The sequence below is a fragment of the Mytilus trossulus genome, chromosome 14 (genome assembly GCF_036588685.1).
Source record: "Mytilus trossulus isolate FHL-02 chromosome 14, PNRI_Mtr1.1.1.hap1, whole genome shotgun sequence".
Classification (NCBI taxonomy): Eukaryota; Metazoa; Mollusca; class Bivalvia; order Mytilida; family Mytilidae; genus Mytilus; species Mytilus trossulus.
In genome coordinates this window covers 79891338-79910627 of record NC_086386.1, presented here as the reverse complement: position 1 = coordinate 79910627, position 19290 = coordinate 79891338, and the positions used below count along the sequence as shown (strand labels likewise).

General features: G+C 31.9%; 1 protein-coding gene across 2 annotated transcripts; it reads right to left on the bottom strand.

The window, feature by feature from the left end:
- Positions 1–625: 625 nt before the first annotated feature.
- On the bottom strand, positions 626–18057 carry LOC134696149 (deleted in malignant brain tumors 1 protein-like). 2 transcript variants are annotated; one of them, XM_063557799.1, is made up of 16 exons: positions 17849–18055; positions 17522–17593; positions 16912–17017; positions 16070–16194; positions 14904–15062; positions 13120–13210; positions 12721–12839; positions 12031–12201; positions 10970–11096; positions 10287–10408; positions 9740–9892; positions 9241–9337; positions 8656–8783; positions 7563–7715; positions 1943–1998; positions 626–1007 (listed from the first exon to the last, which is right to left on the bottom strand). In XM_063557799.1, exons 2-16 carry the CDS (start codon positions 17574–17576, stop codon positions 735–737), a joined length of 1935 nt encoding a protein of 644 aa, XP_063413869.1. In that variant the 5' UTR covers positions 17577–17593; positions 17849–18055; the 3' UTR covers positions 626–734. The 2 variants fall into 2 exon arrangements, with proteins under 2 accessions (XP_063413869.1, XP_063413868.1); XM_063557798.1 differs by lacking the exons at positions 626–1007; positions 1943–1998 and adding an exon at positions 6470–7094 and having other exon boundaries at positions 17849–18057.
- Positions 18058–19290: the final 1233 nt, after the last annotated feature.

The following is a 19290-nucleotide window of genomic DNA, read 5'->3' as shown; positions in this document are numbered from 1 at the left end:
TGCTTTTAAGAGGAGAACATACCTTAATTTTACTGTACTATCAGATACACCAAAGATTACATTTCAAATATATCACGATGAACTGAAACATGACCATTATAGTAACAAAAAGTGTGTTATTTGTAATTAATTGCATATACATGCATTGCGCCTATTGTGTTTTTTCATAAAGTACTGCATATTTTCTCTTTCTTATTTCACAGTTATGTTGGGGAAGTTAAACCATTTTGACAGACATATTTTTTTATTCGGATTTGTTCCGCGTTTTGAAAATTAAGCGATATTTTTAAAGATTCTGACCTAGAATTCCCATTAAATGTCTTTCACGATCCGTTACCAGAGATTTCACGATCGTCGCTCAATACTTGACCGCCATTAGATATTCTTTCACGCTCATTTCTCTCGATAAACCGAATGACACCCGTGTAGTTACATTCATATTGTTTTAAATTTTCTAAATGCTAGTTCATTAGTGAATTGGTTCGATCCAGTTTTACACGTTAGGCCCATATCCAGCTGATTTGAAAGGGGTACAACCCCGGCAAACAATAAAACTAGTTAAAAATAATATTTTAAACACATCTTTAAACAGAAAAAAAGATCCCGTGAACACACCCCTAGATTCACAAATGCATACCGAATGTAATTATGATAAATGCTATGAAGCCGTTACATTATTGCGAAAGGAGTTGTAATTTCAACTTCTGTCCAAATGTCAAATGTTTTTGTTTGATTTAAGATTTCGTCTGAGATATTGATGGAAGCTTTGGTTTCATACTGTATTTTGATGATGGTCGAAGCAAAACATTAGATGCTTTATGTATTGGTTTCAATCTTCTCTTACGCTTTCCTGATTCTTCATCGCTGCTAGAACTACTAGATGATGACGACGATGATCGTCTGCTTCTCAATGACAATTTAGACCCAAGACCACCTGATTTTAGTTTCGGAATTATTACTTTTTTAAATAGTAAAAACATGAGAACACCAAATACAATAACTCCTATTAGTCCAGTCAATCTAGCATAAATTTGACCCTAACCTGAAAGTAATTGCAACAGAAGATTTTTGAGTTTTAATCTTTAGCATTTTACCCAAAATATACACAGAAAAAAGTCCCAAAAAATCTAACTTGAGGAAAACTAAAAAAATCACCATTTAAAATTCCTAAGGAGATTTGCATTGAAAAGGGAAATAACTCTTGCAAAAAAGGCAGAAATATCAATAAAAATTGATACAAAATTATAACTTTACCGCTTCTATTCATCGGAATGTATTGATTCTTGTTTTTTTTAGCTGTCTTTAGAGTATAACAAACAACTCTAAAGGTCTTTTCATATATTTTATCAAGCTATAATCTAGATTTCGTAATTTATTAGTTGACCATTTATTGAAATTTTCAGCATGTCAAGGTGAAGTATGTCAAATGTAATAAAAATAATTTAGCATGTATTCTTCTTTTTGTGGTTTAAAGTTTCTTAAGATAAGTAAGTTGCTGAAAAAATATAATATACCGATATAAACAATACCAAATTTTCACATTATTTTTTCAAAATGGTTACAAAGCTTCAAATTTGCAATTTCTTGAATGAAAAATGTGCGAAAAAAATAAAACTACCCATAACACTTCGGTTTTGTACATTTCATGAGATGAAGATTATGTAATTTAGTCAAAAACAAACTTATAACCCCATCAAAGTATCATACTATACATAAATTTCAAGAAAAAACAACCAAAAAAGGCTAATTTTTGCAAGAGTTATCTCCCTTCCCAATGTTAATTTCCATTGAAAATCTAAAATGCTGATTTTGAGTTTTCCTCAAGTTAGATTTTATGGGACTTTTTTCTGTGTTTATAAAGGGCATAATTCTATAGATTAGAACTGAAACATTTTCTGTTGCAATTAGTTTGAGGTTAAATCTTAGTTTGACTGGACTTTATAACAATACCAATTATCATTCCAACGATTTGTTTGGTAGTCAATTCACTTGTTGTCACTGAAAATATAAAGTATAACATAGCTGCATAAAAATCATAAAATGCTGGCATTCTCATGAAGGAGCTGGCATTCTCATGAAGGATTTATATGATTTAAAAAAAAAAGATAAAAACGAAATTAACTCTCAGAAAAGCCAAAAAACTTTTGATGACTTTTTATCTCTCAACTAGACACATCATTTCATTGGCAAGAGTATTTTCATATTTCATTCAACACGACGGGTATAAAAAGGGGGACAGGATATGCTTACCATTCCAGAGCACCTAAAATGTCACCGGTTTTTTTATGGGGTTCGAATTGTTCAGTTTTGAGTTATTGTTCGAAATCACGCACAGAAGAGAACGTTAACGTAACGCGGCATTATAGTATATCCAACGTCGTTTACTTATGACGTTATCTTGTACTTCAGTCATCAATACACATTCATACAGTTTAGACGTCTTAATTTCTTATTACATATGCAAATTTAGTAAAACCTCTTTACGATAGTTATCTATGTTGTGTTTTGTATACTGTTAAGTCTTTAATCGTTATTTTGCCATTGTGTTGTAAGTTTGAATGTCCCTGTGGTATCTTTGGAATTTCTATGAACGTAGCGACCATAATTAGAAATTGTCCTAAAGCATGAAAGATGCATCGACTAGAAACAAAACAATTACTTGAAATAACATTTTCTAGTGAATGAAATATATATCTGTATCTCTCTAAAAAAAACTGAAAAAAACAAACATATACGGATGCCCCTAGCGCACTATCATTTTCATGTATAGTGGACCGTGAAATTGGAATAAAAACTCTTTTTAAGAATTAGAAAGATCATATCATAGGGAACATGTGTATTAAGTTTTAAGTTGATTGGACTTTAACTTCATCAAAACTACTTTGACCAAACATTTTAATCTGAAGCGGGACAGGCGGACGAAATGGACGTAGATGGTGCGTAACAATCGCATTTCGTCATTTGATTATTAGAAACAACATGGTTATCATCCTATTCGCTAGCCAATGGTTACGATCCAGTCCCTTTCTCTTGAAGAGGAGGGTACAAGATCGTAATCCTTGGCTAGCGAAGATGGGTTATCAGAAATTGTTCAATGGTTTCTGAATAAACTCATCATATATTAAAAAATTAAAGGCTCGTGATACCCTCGAAGAATTAAAACTCAACCATGCAGCAGTGGCACTGACCGAGTGGTTATAATTAGCTCATCATAGATATCAGGATTAAAATTTCATATTTGCGCAGCACTTACCCTCTTGTAAATTATAGGATATATTGAATCCTCTGTAAAAGGCTGAATTGTCAGTTGTAAAGACTATCAACACATATAGTCCATTAGACTGTGTGTACGTTGGTGTAACTACTCCACAAAATGTCACATGGACATAAATGGAGAGAGAGAAAATGTGCTCATATCACATCCATTTCTCGAGATTTATAAAAGGAGAAGGATGAAAAATCGAGAAATCGTTTTAAATCCTCCACACCTTAATCATTTGTTAATGTATTTCCCTTACTCCCATGAGTCTGAACTTTCAAGTGGTTGCTAATGATTATGATTTAGTGATTTTGAGTTTGTTGTTCTTAATAGTTTGTTTTGTGTGTTCTGTTGCACTAATTGTTCCCAAAAGATCTGTTGTCTGTTATGTTGGGCTTATTGTTCTCAGAAGTTCTTTTGGATGTGTTGTTGTGGTTATTGTTCTAAAAAGTTCTTTTTGTGTGTTAATTTTGAATTATTGTTTTGGTGCTTGTGGCAATTATTTCCATAATATTTATGACTAGAATTTAATAAACAGCATATGCCAAAAATGCGAATTCTGCTACGTTGGGAGACTGGTATGAAATACAGAAATTAAATTTTATTGACAGTTGTCTCTGATAGTTCAGGTTATTGTGTATTAAAATTATTTTTAGACAGCTGAGTGCTAATTTAGCCTTCAAAGATGGTTTATAAGAGCATCAAGCTTATTTTGTACATGTTTTATGGGCTATTTTCTGTTTGATAATCCGTATTTTCATAGCTAGACCGGTCATCGGCCCAGAAATTAATGTAATGTTCACAGAAAAAATGAGATGAAAGACATATGATTTTCATTGGATTTGCTGAATGATATATGTACACAGTTTCAGAAAAAAGTATTACTTCAAGCGGTTGAAATTCTACTTTAAACCAAATTTTGGGGAATTATGTGACATCCCCCCCCCTTTTGCAATATTTTATAACAAACAAATGCACATATTGTTGCCATGGATACACTCAAAAGGATTTATGTTTTACTATTTTATATACTGGATATAAAATCTATGGAAGATTCTGATAACATACATATGCACATATCTGTGTATCATGCCTATCTCTAGATTAGCCTTCCGTGACAAGGTAACACTACGACTATTGAAGTTATATTTTTATATAGCGGATCTATTAAAGTACATTTCTTTTTAGTAATGCATGCAAATGTACTGGCAATTGCTTTAAAGTATAGTTTGTATATAAACAGAAAGCGGTGTGATTTTCATGTCCATAAACCATTAAGTAAACGAAAATTCCAACGACCGTTTCCATCATGCACACCACGGAGCTAGTCTAGTGTAAATATGAACCTGTAAATATAGTGACTCTTTATCTCAAAATATTGACAGATCATGAAAAAGTGCACCTATAAAGAAGGGATCACTTATACAGATACAGAGTCTTTGATGGCGTTTCATTTCAGTGGTGTTGACCGAGGCTATTCGCCTCCTAAATATATTTTCTGGGATCTGGGCCCGTCAGGCCAGCACAAAGGTTCAAAGTTGCCCATTTACATATTATCCATCCCAACCAAACATTCGGTACTCTTTGGCATATTACTATTTCAATGGTATTAACCCTGACTACTCCCCGTTTAAATATTTTTCAGAGATCCGGACCTGTCTAGCCACCATAAAGGTTCAAAGTTGCCCATAAAGCGAATTTTATATTTTAACCACACATTCGGTACTCCTTGGCATATATCTACGGCAAAATTCCGAACCATAACTATAGCTCATTTCAATGTTGTTGACCGAGGCTTTTCGCCACTGTAATATTTTTCTGGGATCCGCGCCCGTCTGGCCATCGCAGAGGTTCAAAGTTGCCTATTTACGGATTTGCATACCAACCACACATTCGATACTCTTTGGCATATCCCAACGGCATAGTTCCCAAACGGACCTAACTCATTTCAAAGGTATTGACCCGGACTACTCCCGGCTTAAATATTGTTTCTGGGATCCGGACCTGTCTAGCCACCATAACAGTTAAAAGTTGCCCATATAGCGATTTTCCATATTATAACTACACATTCAGTACTCCTATGGCAAAGTTCCGAACCATAACTAGCTCATTTCAATTGTTTTGACCGAGGCTATTCGCCACTTAAATATTTTCTGGGATCCGTGATCGTCTGGCAACCACAGTTTAAGTAATATTTTAATTATTTGTATTGGCACATTGGACAATGAAAATTTTAGGTTTCCCTTTTTTTTACATACAGAAATAAATATTAAATATTGCTTCCGGTAAAATAACGGATATTTAAGGATGGCGAGTATATTTAAAGCATGTATGTAATTTTGCTATCGTGCATTGCATCTTTTTTATTCAGTCCAAATTGGAATTATACATATTTATCATAAGTTTAGTAGTAAAAACAGTAGTTTTGCATATGTGATAAATAGCCTGCTGTTTAATCCATATCGCGCAACTTTGATGCGCACCCTTTATTGCATACCCTTTATCACACCCCTACCCTTTATCGCATACCCTTTATCGCACCCCTACCCTTTATCACACCCCTACTTTTTTTTTTTGACATAGATATTCAGATATATTTTTTTTTGCTCAAGAAAAATTTTCCTCAAAATAGGTCAATTTTTTTGAATGACGTCATTGTTTGGTATTTGACGTCACGAACGTCAAGTTTTCATATTTGGCACACTATAAAATGCAACTATAAAACATGTAAAAAGTACAAAACACACAAATAAATACAATAATAAACAAAATATTTTTTTTTAAAAACAACATCACGCAAATTGTAAGATGCTTCGGATAAGTAATTGAGCAGTTCTTTTAAGGCCTTTGAAACAAGACAAAAGTAGAAATGAAGGTAACCCATTGCTATGGATCAGAAAATAGTTCATATAATATAATACTCTTCTGTTGAAATATATGATAAAGCGTATAATACATGGCAAAATCCGTATCACATGCCGTATCACCCTCGACCAATATCATCCCTCGGGCCTAAAGGCCCTTGGGCTGATATTGATGTCTCGGGATGATACGACATATGATACGGATTTTGCCATGTATTATTCTCTATATATCACACGATTCCTCACAACTTACTTATATCTGTTATTAACAGTGAAAGTTTTACTTTCAATTTTGTTTTTGTTTTCATAAGAAATTAGAAACGAGAAAAAAAAAACGAAAAAAAAGAACGATTTTATATTGCACATTGTACATTTTTTATTTTACAAAATTGTCCTCCGAAAAACGTAGCTGCTATCATTATTGGTATCTAGAACGGACTGAAATCCTTAGAGAATCATTATAAGTCGTGAAATTGTCGAATTCCGCTGTTAAATTATATTTAACTAAGAATTTGAGAAATTGTTTTAACTTTAAAGTCTCATACAGTTATTTGGTTTTTAAACATATCATCAAAATTGGCTGCTGAAAACAAGTGACTTCTATCTTGATTGACTGCTATAAGTGGCTGCCAGCTTGAGTGTAGTAGATTTCGTCTGAGATATTGATGGAAGCTTTGGTTTCATACTGTATTTTGATGATGGTCGAAGCAAAACATTAGATGCTTTAGGTATTGGTTTCAATCTTCTCTTACGCTTTCCTGATTCTTCATCGCTGCTAGAACTACTAGATGATGACGACGATGATCGTCTGCTTCTCAGGGATAATTTAGATCCATGACCACCTGATTTCAGTTTCGGAATTATTACTTTTTTAAATAGTAAAAACATGAGAACACCAAAAACGATTAATCCGATAACTATACCAATTATCATGCCAACAATTTGTTTGGTAGTCAATCCACTTGTTGTCACTGAAAATATAAAGTTAAGTTTATGTAATGTAAATAAAGATAGCATTGAGACAATCCCCGGTTATGGTGGGGCTTGTATGGTCCAGTTTTATGGTTTTTTTTCATACAACTATTGTTTGTCTTCAGGTCTGTGTATGCCATGACGTTGTCAGTTTGTTCGACCTATCTGTTTGAATGTGCCTTTGGTATCTTTTGCATCTCTATTAGTGTAGCCATATTGAATGATCTATTCTCGTTAGGCATAAAAGATTTTATCCGCTAGAAATAAAATAAATTCAGATGAAATAAATTTGTATGAAAACATTTATCCCCAAAAAGTAAAATGAACGCAGAGAAAAATTCAAAACAGAAAGTCTCTAATAAAATGGCAAAATCAAAAGCCCAAAAACATCAAATAAATGGATTACAATCGATATTTAGTTACAACATGTTTTTCAGAAATTGTTGAATGTTTATTAGTGTACTTACCTTCTTGTAAATAATAGGATATATTGAATCCTCTGTAGAAGGCTGAATCATCAGTTGTAAAGACCACCAACACATATAGTCCATTAGACTGTGTATATGTGGGTGTTACCACACCACAAAACGTCGCTAATGTAGAATATGTTGTACATGGACCTAATTGGAGAAAAAAATATTTTAAAAAAGAGAAGGAAGAAAAATCGATAAATGTTTTGATTTTCCTATATATCTTAATGTGTTTTCTTTACTTCATTAAGTATAATATTTCCAGTGGTAGTCAGTGATTATATCATGGTGATTGTTTTCCTTGAAATAATTTGGTTTTGCATGATGGGATGTTCTCACTTTGAAGACGTTTGCACATGTGTCTACCCTTCATACTTTTGTGTGCTTTTGTGTATTACTATATTTATTTTTTTATTTATTAATTTTTTGGAGGGGGGTTGAAATGTGGGGTTCATTGTTTCAAAACTTATTTTGAGTGTATGCTGTGCTTATAGTTCTCAAATATTCTTTCGAGTGTAAAATTTTGTATTTTGTTCTAAAGTGTCTGTGTGTGTAATATTGGGCTTATTGTTCTCAAAAGTTATTGTGTGTGTGTTACATGTATGTATGAGGGCTTATTATTATGAAAGCCCATTGTGGATTATGCTGGGTTTATTCACGGTTCTCAAAAATTCGTCAGGGTACGATGCTGGGCTTATTGTTGTTATAAGTTCTTTTGAGAGTTATGTTTTGCTTACTGTTCTTAAAACATTTTTTTGAGTGTTATGTTTGGCGTTATGTTCTTCAAAATTACTTTTTGATACCGTGGTATGAATGGGTAATCTTCCATAGACATTTCTTTTGGTTCTTAAATATTGAGTTTTTATTGATTGAATGTTACTTTGTGGCAAATATTTCAAAAATATTCGGGACTCGAATTTATAAAACAATATGTTACAATGCGAATAATGCAACATTGGAAGACAGAGATGAATGACGGGAAAAATATGTGAATGAAATTCGAAACTAAACTGATAGTGTATAAAGTAGGGGCTGATACGAAGCATTACCACTTGCCAGATAGGAACAACTAATGTATTGTTAAAATTACCTTCATAAAGTTGAACTTTATCAAATTCGCAGTTGACACTATCCTCGATTCTAGAGTCTACTGTTTCTATCACTATCTCGTAGTCATATGACAATGTGTTGTATATTAACCACTGCTCTGTTATTCCACTAAAATGTACATTGAATTTGAAACACGTACACAAAAGGAACTTTTTTTTAATTTATATTTGATAGAAGAAAAAACTGTAATTGAACAATCACTGTCATTATCCTGATATAAATCTGTTATAATATGTTTTAGTTAAAATTCAAGTTGCAAAAGTAACATCACTTGATTTTAAATGCTAACCCCAGTAAAAGCGTGTTTGAACCTCAAAGTTGCTATTTCAAATACACGTACAATGTAAAGGTCTTATTTCGTAACAGTTAACTATATACATTTTTCTCATAGATACAATCAATTCAAGATAGAAAAAATAATGACAACATGACTTACTGGAAACTCAATTAAAACATAACTCTAGTGGCACTAATACTTAAATGTGTATGTCAGGTTTGCACAGTTTGCAATGAGAAAAAAATAACTTTAACAATGTATAGTGAAAGTCAATGTTGGTATACCAACCTTCCGTAGTTACTTGGATAAGTAGCCGAATTAAAATACTGCCGTTCAAGTGTGGCATTCAAGTCTGTTGGGTTACCATTTACACAGTCTGGGGTACCTGTAATAACATTATGCATGAAAATATTACTTATCATTTTAACATGGAAATACATTGAGTGATCTTTGAAAATATCAGTTTGTTTTTAGGTTCAAGCCAATAAATTATGTGTGACCTAATATCCTGTTTGTCAGCGATTCAGTACCTTCCTGGAAAATATAAGTTACGTTCCAAATACGTTTTATACCTTTTTGTAGAAAGTTTTGTTCATATTCCGTTTATTTTCGTTTTGGCAACTTTCTGTTTAGTTTCGTTTCGTTTCAAATTAGTTTTCCATTTTAGAACAACACCTTTTTTTCTCCAGAGATTTTTTTTATGGTGTTTAATAATACATCCTTTCTACATCATAATGTTGCAATAAGTTTGTATCCAAATATTAAATTAACTTTTAAAGAAACGAACCTGAACCGATGGCCTCTACCTGGTACTTAAACCCACGTGCACTTGTCGATCCATCACTTTTAAATGCCAACATTGCTATGTTACCAGTCGAGTTAACATCAGTTCCTATTTCACCACAAGAAAGAGCCAATCGTGAATACTCTGCATTTGGACCTGTATAAATAAGTTAATTCGGATACATTACTAGTATTTATTGTCATGATTTTAATTTGTAGCAAAGATTTTGTTTTGACTTATCTTCATAAACTCTTTATTGTTTTTCATTGTTTTGCTGCAATCTAACCATAAAGATTATAACAGCTCCTAATTGTAATGCGTTTTAATTTCTTTGATACATTTTATTTTATTTTTTTATTTAACTTTTGATACTTGATGTAAGTTATTGAATAGATGCATATCTAATAATATAAATCATGCATCCTTGCATATTTAGGGGAGGAAAATGGCACGGATTGCTTCTTGGAGGATATCAATTTGAAACATGCTATCTTATCATCATAATTAATCAATTGGTCAATGTTTATTTACATAATGTCAAAAGGCATACCATCATAGATTTTAACGTTGTCGCCAAAACATTCTTCGCTGTTTTCCAAAAAGAAGTCTAACACTTTTATCTGTAAAACAGATCCCTGTGGTCCTGTTACCTGCCATTCACAATTGAGGTTACTGAAATAAAAACAGATTATTCTTGATAGAGTGTTAAGCGACTGTTCATTATTTATAACTTTATAAATATCTCTAAATCATTAACGAAAGACTATATATAATCATGTCATAAGGCAATGAGATCGCAACTGGACAACCGAAGACAAGTGAAAGACATATGTTAAGGTCAACAAAAAACGATGAGGCATGAATCCCATGATGATGCTACAAAATAATGGTTGTTTCTTGAATCAGATTTCTTTGGACAAAGAATAAGCATCGTCTTGTGATCTTTTTAACATTGTTTATGTCACTAATTGAAACTCCAATGCAATTATAAATATGAAAGTAGAATAGTAAAATCACTTTTGTATTATCGCAAAAGGTTTGATTATTGTTTGATACTCTTGGAGGAGAAGGATATTTTCAGATTTTGTTTCCTTCCTTTTTCATTGCAGAATATTCATCTGAATGGTGTCATTTTTTAAGCTCTTTATACTAGGCCAGGATATATTTTTTTTTAATTTCATAACCACCAACCCTCCCTCTTAAAGTCCAATGGTCTTCCCCTGAGCTACTTACCTCGAATAAAAGATAGGATAATCTGGCGTGGTGATATACAGAGGTGTAGATAAGTTGGTAATTGTCAGACTTGTAGATCCACACGTACTGAAAGTTGTCGATGGGGTAGTTGATGCAACAGCTACAACTGCAAAGAAACATAATCTTATCAGCTGCAGTAGTGTATATTGAAAGTTTTAATCACTCAATATACACTACAAACTGCATGATGTTAATTAATTAAACATGTTAATTCATTTCTTCCTCTGATCACATGTGTTTCAGGTGAATAATGTACGTTATTTGCATATACGTAGCTACGATGGCGTACCCTTTTCCGGCAAATGTAGCCTATCGTATTCGACTTATTACCGGGTTTGTACTGAAATGAGCAACCGTTGATTATTAGTTTTTTAATTTTAGACATGGCGTTGTACGTTTATTTTCGACTAATGTGTTTGAAATAAAACTATAGTAATTCTAAACGACAGCACCCTCAGCCAAAAAATAGCTGATATAGCAGGTACATTATTCTTAAAGTTTGTCTGAGAAACTTTTTGTTAAACCATAATCCATTTTTAAATGATAGGGTTGTTACAGATTGAGTGTAATTTGCCCTATTATTGAAAATCCCTGACCCTAAGAGGTTGCGGTTTGACTGTGAGGGTTCCGTTTAACGTCTATGGAAAGTTTTGTGTATTTTGTTTTCTAAACATTTTGCGTATACCTTGGTGTTTTCAGGAACGCAAGTTGTGCTGGACGAAGTCCGTGTTATACCTTTATATTCCATGATTACTTTTCATTAGATGTCCCAAAATACAAATTTTAGTAGAGCTCAAAGTTTACCCAGTAGAAACTCTTTTAAAAGCATCCTAGGGCAAAACAGTACTTTTGAAATAAGGTATGTCGTACCTGGTTACTTGCCATACATAAAGTGAAATCGGACAACTTTAGATTGGGCTGTTGTTGCTTTTTGCATGGTTGGTTTGTTTCGTTTAGTTTCTCTATTCTATTTAGAAGTATATCAGAGCTACATTACATCCTCAAAATAACTTAAAATACTTGAATAAGATTCAACATACCTGTATCTGTTTCGTTATATGCTATTAGAAATCCTCGCCGATTTCTTCCAGATTGCAGACTCTTAAAATTAATGAATGCGTTGTTTCCTGTTGAGTAATATGCCTCAGAATCAATAAAGGTTGCAGAACTGTCGCATATTTCTGCCAGTTTAGTGCTACTTGAGTCAGTCCCTGCAAAATAAAAATTGTACCATTTTATATTTGAATGTAGTTACTTAAGAAAATCTTTTAAAATTTTATTATTTATACGTGACTACTTCTTTAAACATTTAGTTTATATTAATATATTCATTTGTTGATTTAATGATATATATTAAATATAAATACATGTATAAAGTCTGAAGATTAAACCCAACAGTGTTAGAAAAATATGTTTATGCTGACAAATTTTGTTCCTGAGCGGGATTTGAACTCGCATCTTTGATATACTAAGCATTAGTTGCTTAGCCTCATGTCCAGCGCTCTAGACCAGTCGACCACATTCGCTTTATAAAAATATTTCTTCAATAGTGGAATGTTACCTTGTCACGTAAGGCGACTCTAGACAGTGAGTAGAGATACCTATGATTGACAACACCGCATGCATCGTGTTCAGTGCCCTCGACATTCTAAGCTACATAAAAAAAAATCTATGCATAATAGTATATATTAATACTAAATAAGTAGCAATCTAATTTTGTTATTCATTACCATCATATATAAAAAGCTGGTCTGAGTAACAAACTTCACCATCTAACATGTCTGAGAATATGACCTCTATCCGGAGAGATTTACTTGATGACGTTATTGTCCATTCACAATCGTTAACACTGAAATAAAAATGTTGATCTTTCAGAAAACATAGTATGGTGAAAACACAAAACAAACACGAGAAAAAATCGTCATTAAAGGTAAATCATCCCTTTCTATACCAGTCCAACTTTTTTGCCACCATTTGGAAGATAATAGGCTAAAAATGGTAAAAATTGTAACTTAAGATCAATATCATTAATAACCAGTCGACTAAAGAATTCGACTTTTGGACATAACAACGGGAATTCCATAAAAACTGACAAAATCGTATGTCAACATAACGACCTTATAACTTACGTGTCATATTCATCGGGAAAATTAGGCGATGATAGGTACTGTACAGTGGAAGTTGCAGTCAATGTTTGCATGGCAGCACAACCTGTTCCAGCTGTGCAAAAGTAAGAAAATAATGGCAGAAGTAAATATTACTCTTTTTGTTATGCATATAAATATAAAAAAAAATGGAGAAGATGTGGTATACTTGCCATCATACTTGCCAATAAGAAAACTCTCAACCAGACACTAAATGGCATTGAAATTAACAACTATAAGTCCCCGTTTGGCCTTCAACAACGATCAAAATTCAAGTTCTCAAGCTTATGACTTTGTGTATATGAGGCAATCTGACTGAAGTAGAGAGCCTGTATCTACGCTTCAATATAATTTTTTCACTTGTATAACGTACAAAAAATGTATACATATGAGTTAGTGTATCTGTTCCGGACCATATGAGTATTTGGACCATACGCGTATGGTCATGACCATATGGGTATATACTCATATGGTCCGACCATACACGTATGGTCGGGGTAATTAACAGGTACATAAATGCTTACCTCTTTATATAACCATTTTAGTTGTTACGTCATTAAAAAGACACTACCAAAGGTCATTTTTTCATTAAAATTAGTAATAGCAAGAATAACAAAATAAAATAAGCAGTTTCACACAGTAAATTTCATTACTAGTCAAAATTATAGTAAACACATTTTTTTTTCATTACCGATATGTTATTACGAGGGAATGGGAAAATGTCGAACTGGGAAGTTAACTTCCAAATTTTTTTAAATGAGCTTTTTTACTATAACCTGACGTAAAAGTCGACAGGATGTGGAGTCTAATAAATTGTTTACTTTTAAAACCTAATATAATTAGCATTAGCAGTGCAATATTCATGATTTTTTTATACTTATACGTGGTTTTTTTTTTTTTTTAAATGAATGACGTCACCGGCAAGGACACTAGTTTATTATTTAAAGTTGTCTGGTGATATGATGTTCTTCAGTCATTTTAAGATATTTGAGATCTAGAGGGTTTTCACCGTAGACACATCAAAATGACCCAGGACCCAATAAAAGCTATGGTACCGTGTTGACGTAAGTGTCATCCTACGCATGATGATGTGAGAAAACTAGCTTTGACACCAATATTTAATGTTATTTGAATTGTAAATAATACAATTGCATGTAGCAATCATTGTTATTTTATAAAGTTTTCTCACTCATACTATTGAAAAATAAACCTATATGGTCCAAATACTCATAGGTCCGGCCCGTTTATAACCAAACGAGTTTATACTCATATGGTCCGACCATACGCGTACGATCGGACTATACGCGTATGGTCGGACCATATGAGTATACGCATATGGTCATGACCATACGCGTATGGTCCAAATACTCATATGGTCCGGAACATATCCATAATAAATGGCGATTCTGTCGATGTCTATTCTATTGATTTTTAGTATCAAACATGTTTTTATATATAGAACAAAGAAAATTATCCATAATTATTTATTTTAGATTAAGTAAAACCATTTAATTGGTATGAAAATATGTTTATGATGTTAATTTGTTATAAGAAATTCAAACTATCACTTTTTCCCGAATGTTATAAGAAACATCTTTTAGAAATAAGTAAACTTTTTATTCTTACCGTAATTTGTTCCTATAAAATACCAATTTCAATTGAATTGGTTTGAAAATATGTTAATTTGTTTTAAGAAATTCAAATAATCATTGTTTTCCCTTATGTTTCAATAAAAATCTTTTAGAAATAAGTAAACTTTTTATTCTTACCGTAATCTGTTCCAATAAAATATCTGAGAGAGAATCCTGGATAATTAACGCTGAAGTCACTTTTGAGTCTTAGCATGACGTTCGCTCCGCTCGAGACAAACAACTGTCCGGTTCGCAGATTATTACACAATTTGGTTGCTGTACTACTCAAGGAATTTCCTGTAATACAAGAAAAATGGTCTACCATAGAACTGAGAAAAGTTTGTTTTAATCAAGAACCATATTCGTTTTCTGTGATATTATCCTATTATCTTGGTAAAATAAAAAAAAGTAAAAAAAAAAAAAATGTTTTAATTCATAATTGAAGGATATCTATAAGATCTGTAATTGAGAAAACTAAATCGACAACTGTGTGTGAATGTGCTAATCTTGAAAATGACGATTGTATGGTTCTATTTAAAAATATAGCTTAAGTGTTATTAACTTCCTGTTTACAAAAGTTAGAATTTTTCGAAAAACTAAGGAGTTTCTTATCCCAGGCATAGATTACCTAAGCCGTATTTGGCACAACTTTTTGGAATTTTGGGTCCTCAATGCTCTTCAATTTTTTACTTGTTTGGCTTTATAAATATTTTGATATGAGCGTCACTGATGAGTGTTATGTAGACGACACGCGCGTCTGGCGTACAAAATTATAATCCTGGTACTTTTGATAACTATTTAGACTAAGTTTGATTGTATTCTCGGTACATTGTCTATATTACCGAAATATGGCAAATTTGTGTTAGTCTTTCACCTAATTAGCATTTTATTGGATTCGCAGTTTTAGATGATTCTATTGATTCGGGACTCGACAAAAACTAATAGTATTTAATACATAAACATGGCTGATTTTTTTCGAACTACAAAGATGCGAATTTCGACCAAATAAAATCAAAGCTTAAATGTTGAGTTTTCAATTTTCAAATTTGTACAAGTTAAAAAAAACTTATTACAAGCTCATTATAAATCTCTGACAGTAAAACTTTGCAATTATTTAAATGCAGCTTGGAAAATTATATCAACATTATCGCATATTCTGTAACTTCTGTTCTCTGCTGTCTTTTGTTTGTTTATCATATATTGTACATATTTTCGTTTGCCATATCATGTAATATGTGCTTCTTGCCAATGAAGTATTTATTTATTCATCTATTTAATCATCCATTCAAATTATACGTATTTACCGTCATAAATGCCTAGATAGTCATATGAGCATCCAGGGCTCCCTTCAAAATATGACTCCATGACATCCACTATAATCTTATGTGTCGCATCTGATGCTGATAATGTCCATCGGCAGTCAGTGTTGCTGGTAAAAGAAAAATTGAAATACCTTTTTGTATATAATTTGTTAATAAATATGATTCATGGGTTATTAGGAAAAAAAGTTTGTACCCATTTTTGTGGTTTGAGAAAACGTGATTATTCGAGGATATCTCTAATTATATGGTTTCGGCATTTGTTCCTATCCAAGTAGTTACACTGTATTTCGTCTTTTAGTTTGTTTGTCTCAAAATAAATTTTGATTCGAGCGTCAATAATGAGTCTTTGGTAGACCAAACGTGCTTCTGGCATGCACAATAGCCACGAAAAGTACACAAATTGGTATCCAACAAATTTTGGTGAATCCTCTGTGCAAGCATTATCAGAAGTAAGGAAATTGAAAAATCTTGTTCTATTGAATGGATGTGGGATAAATATCAGAAAAGTTTGACACATAACTTTTCAACAAACTACAACATACAATCATGCAATATGCTAACTATGCGGTGTGAGTGTTTATCATTGTTGAAGGCCATACGGTGACCAATAGTTATTAACTTCTACTTGATTTGTTCTATGGAGAGTTGTCTCATTGGCAATCATACCACATCTCTTTATTTTTTTAATCACTTTATAAAAAAACATAGCTTTCCACATATGACCATTATTTTTATTTTGATTGACTTGTCAAAGTGGCTAACTTTCCAAAATAGGAAAACAATCTTTTTTTTAAATGTAGCTTATCATCAGTAAGTTGTCGTACCTGTAATAGGCTGTTTTCCATCCCGGCGATGTCAAATATGTTGGTTCTGCATTAACAGTGTCTGTCTCAGTAGCACGTCTGCTGGTGGCTGAACATTGGCTGTTTACTATGATAAAAAAAAATGTAAATAATTGGCATATGAATATTGACAAAATACATATTTTAAATGAATAGTACACAAAACAATTATTGTAATCTGAATAACTATGTATGAATTACAGCAACGATTTCTTCACAAAAAAAATACAAATTTATATTCCATATTTTCTGATTTGTTTTAAAAGAAAGGTAATACTTAAAAAGGTTATTTTAAACATTAATAAAAATTAAACTAAATAAAGACACCTTCAGTTTATATTGTTCATGTAAAAAAAAAGGTGTCGTATGATTGACAATGAGACAACTCTCCACAAGAGACCAAATGGCACAGAAATGTTTTTGTTCAGTTAGTCTTGTATGATGGATGCATTATAGACAAGTAACTCTTCAAGCGTAGGTTTTTCAACCCCCTCCCCCTTTCCCCTCACACACAAACACACGATCTTATTGTCCCCTTTCAAAATTCTGGATTCTCAACTAACAAATATAATTATATATCAAGTAAGCTTACCTTTGTTTAATAACATGAACACACAGGCAATGACTAAACAGATTTTCCCGGCCATTTCGCTTCAAGGATGATCTGGAAAAAAGCCTTTGTTTTTAAGCATGATTTTTTTATAAGACAAACATTTGAAATCCGCGGTACTACTGAAATAATAGGAGTAAACAAATCGTTGCTATTTATTGTATATGGTCTTAGTAACAATAAGTAATTTTGTTTTCCTAATTTTTTTTTAATTAATATCTTGCATTTATCTTCAGGAAAAGTATATAAATAAAATCTTTCTTAATGTTAAAAAGCTTATGTAATGCTTTGAATCTTTGAAGTGCTTACCTTTCGGTCACGTGCCTTGAGCCATTACTATCACCATAAAGGAGTCCAAGGAATTACAATTTCACCACCGAGTTACTATGCACATTCAAAATCACTTATTATTTGAAATAAGTTCACTTTTGTATATTTTTTTTCTACAGTTCAATTTTTGAAATATAAGTTAAAAGACTTGAACGTTATGACCCGTGTAATTATTATTGAAAACATCATCATAATAATTATTCAATTTTACCAAAAATCATGGGGACCTTTAAGGGGTCTACTTCGAAATGAAAACCATTAGAATATGATTTATGATTTTTTTTTATTTCAAGCATATCTGTGTTTAAATCAGTAATTTGCATGCTTGTTCAATCTTAAATTTTCACAGTTTGAATATTTTTTTTATTCATTTTATTTGTGTAAAATATAAATCGCCTCTTTTTACCCAATAATATTTGGAATCATTCATTTGAAACGGATTATTAACTATTGATTTTAGTTTCATTGTTAGTAAATAAGTGTTTACCAATACATTAGAAACCATTCTTCAATGTTCACAGTGGTTTAAATGTCCAACAGCCTGTTGTTAAAATCGTATTTCAAAAGAATTTACAAGCCATTTATATGCATGTACAAATCAATAAAATCAATCCAGACCCCGAGTACGCTGATTTTTTTAAAATATATTCATATGTTGGGTTTTTTTACCCTACCGAATAAGTATATCTCCATGCGAACAAGTACGTCTCTTTTTATTTGTTTGACTCTTATATTGATTATCGATAAGTACTTTGACATATACTAATAGTGACTACTAGTATATTAATGGGTTAACACTAGTATTTGTTGGGGCCTTTTATATCTTGCTGTTCTGTGTCGTGGGATGGTCGTATGAGGTAAACGAAAGTCTCCTAAAATAAGATGTGTCCTAAAGTTGGTCCTAAATTTAGGATGTACAAATAGGTGCCTTTGGATAGTCCTAAAGGTTACAATGTCCTAAATCGTAACAAATATAACAAATATAGCACAAACTCAATTCTAAAATTACTAATACAATATTAAACTATCATACTGTTATTAGAATTGAACTAATAAATCAAAATATTTTCAATATTTGTTAAAGAATCAATCATATTTCATTAAATTATTTCGTGCTGTTTATTTTGAAGCCTAAACAATACTATCATTATAAGCACCAAAAAAATGCGACTAACCAAAACGGTGCACTATTAATATAAATATGGGAAAAAAGTTGACTTTTTTTTTTTTAACTAATCCTGATTCGATACATGTAATGAAATCGAGTGGACCTAAGTACAAAACTAGTTTATGTACTAAAATTGCAGCACAAATATCACATTTAACAAAGTTTTGTAACTATTTACTTTTGTTTTCGTTTTAAATTCATATATATATATTTTCATATTAATAACGTATTTATTAGTATTACGTTAAAACTT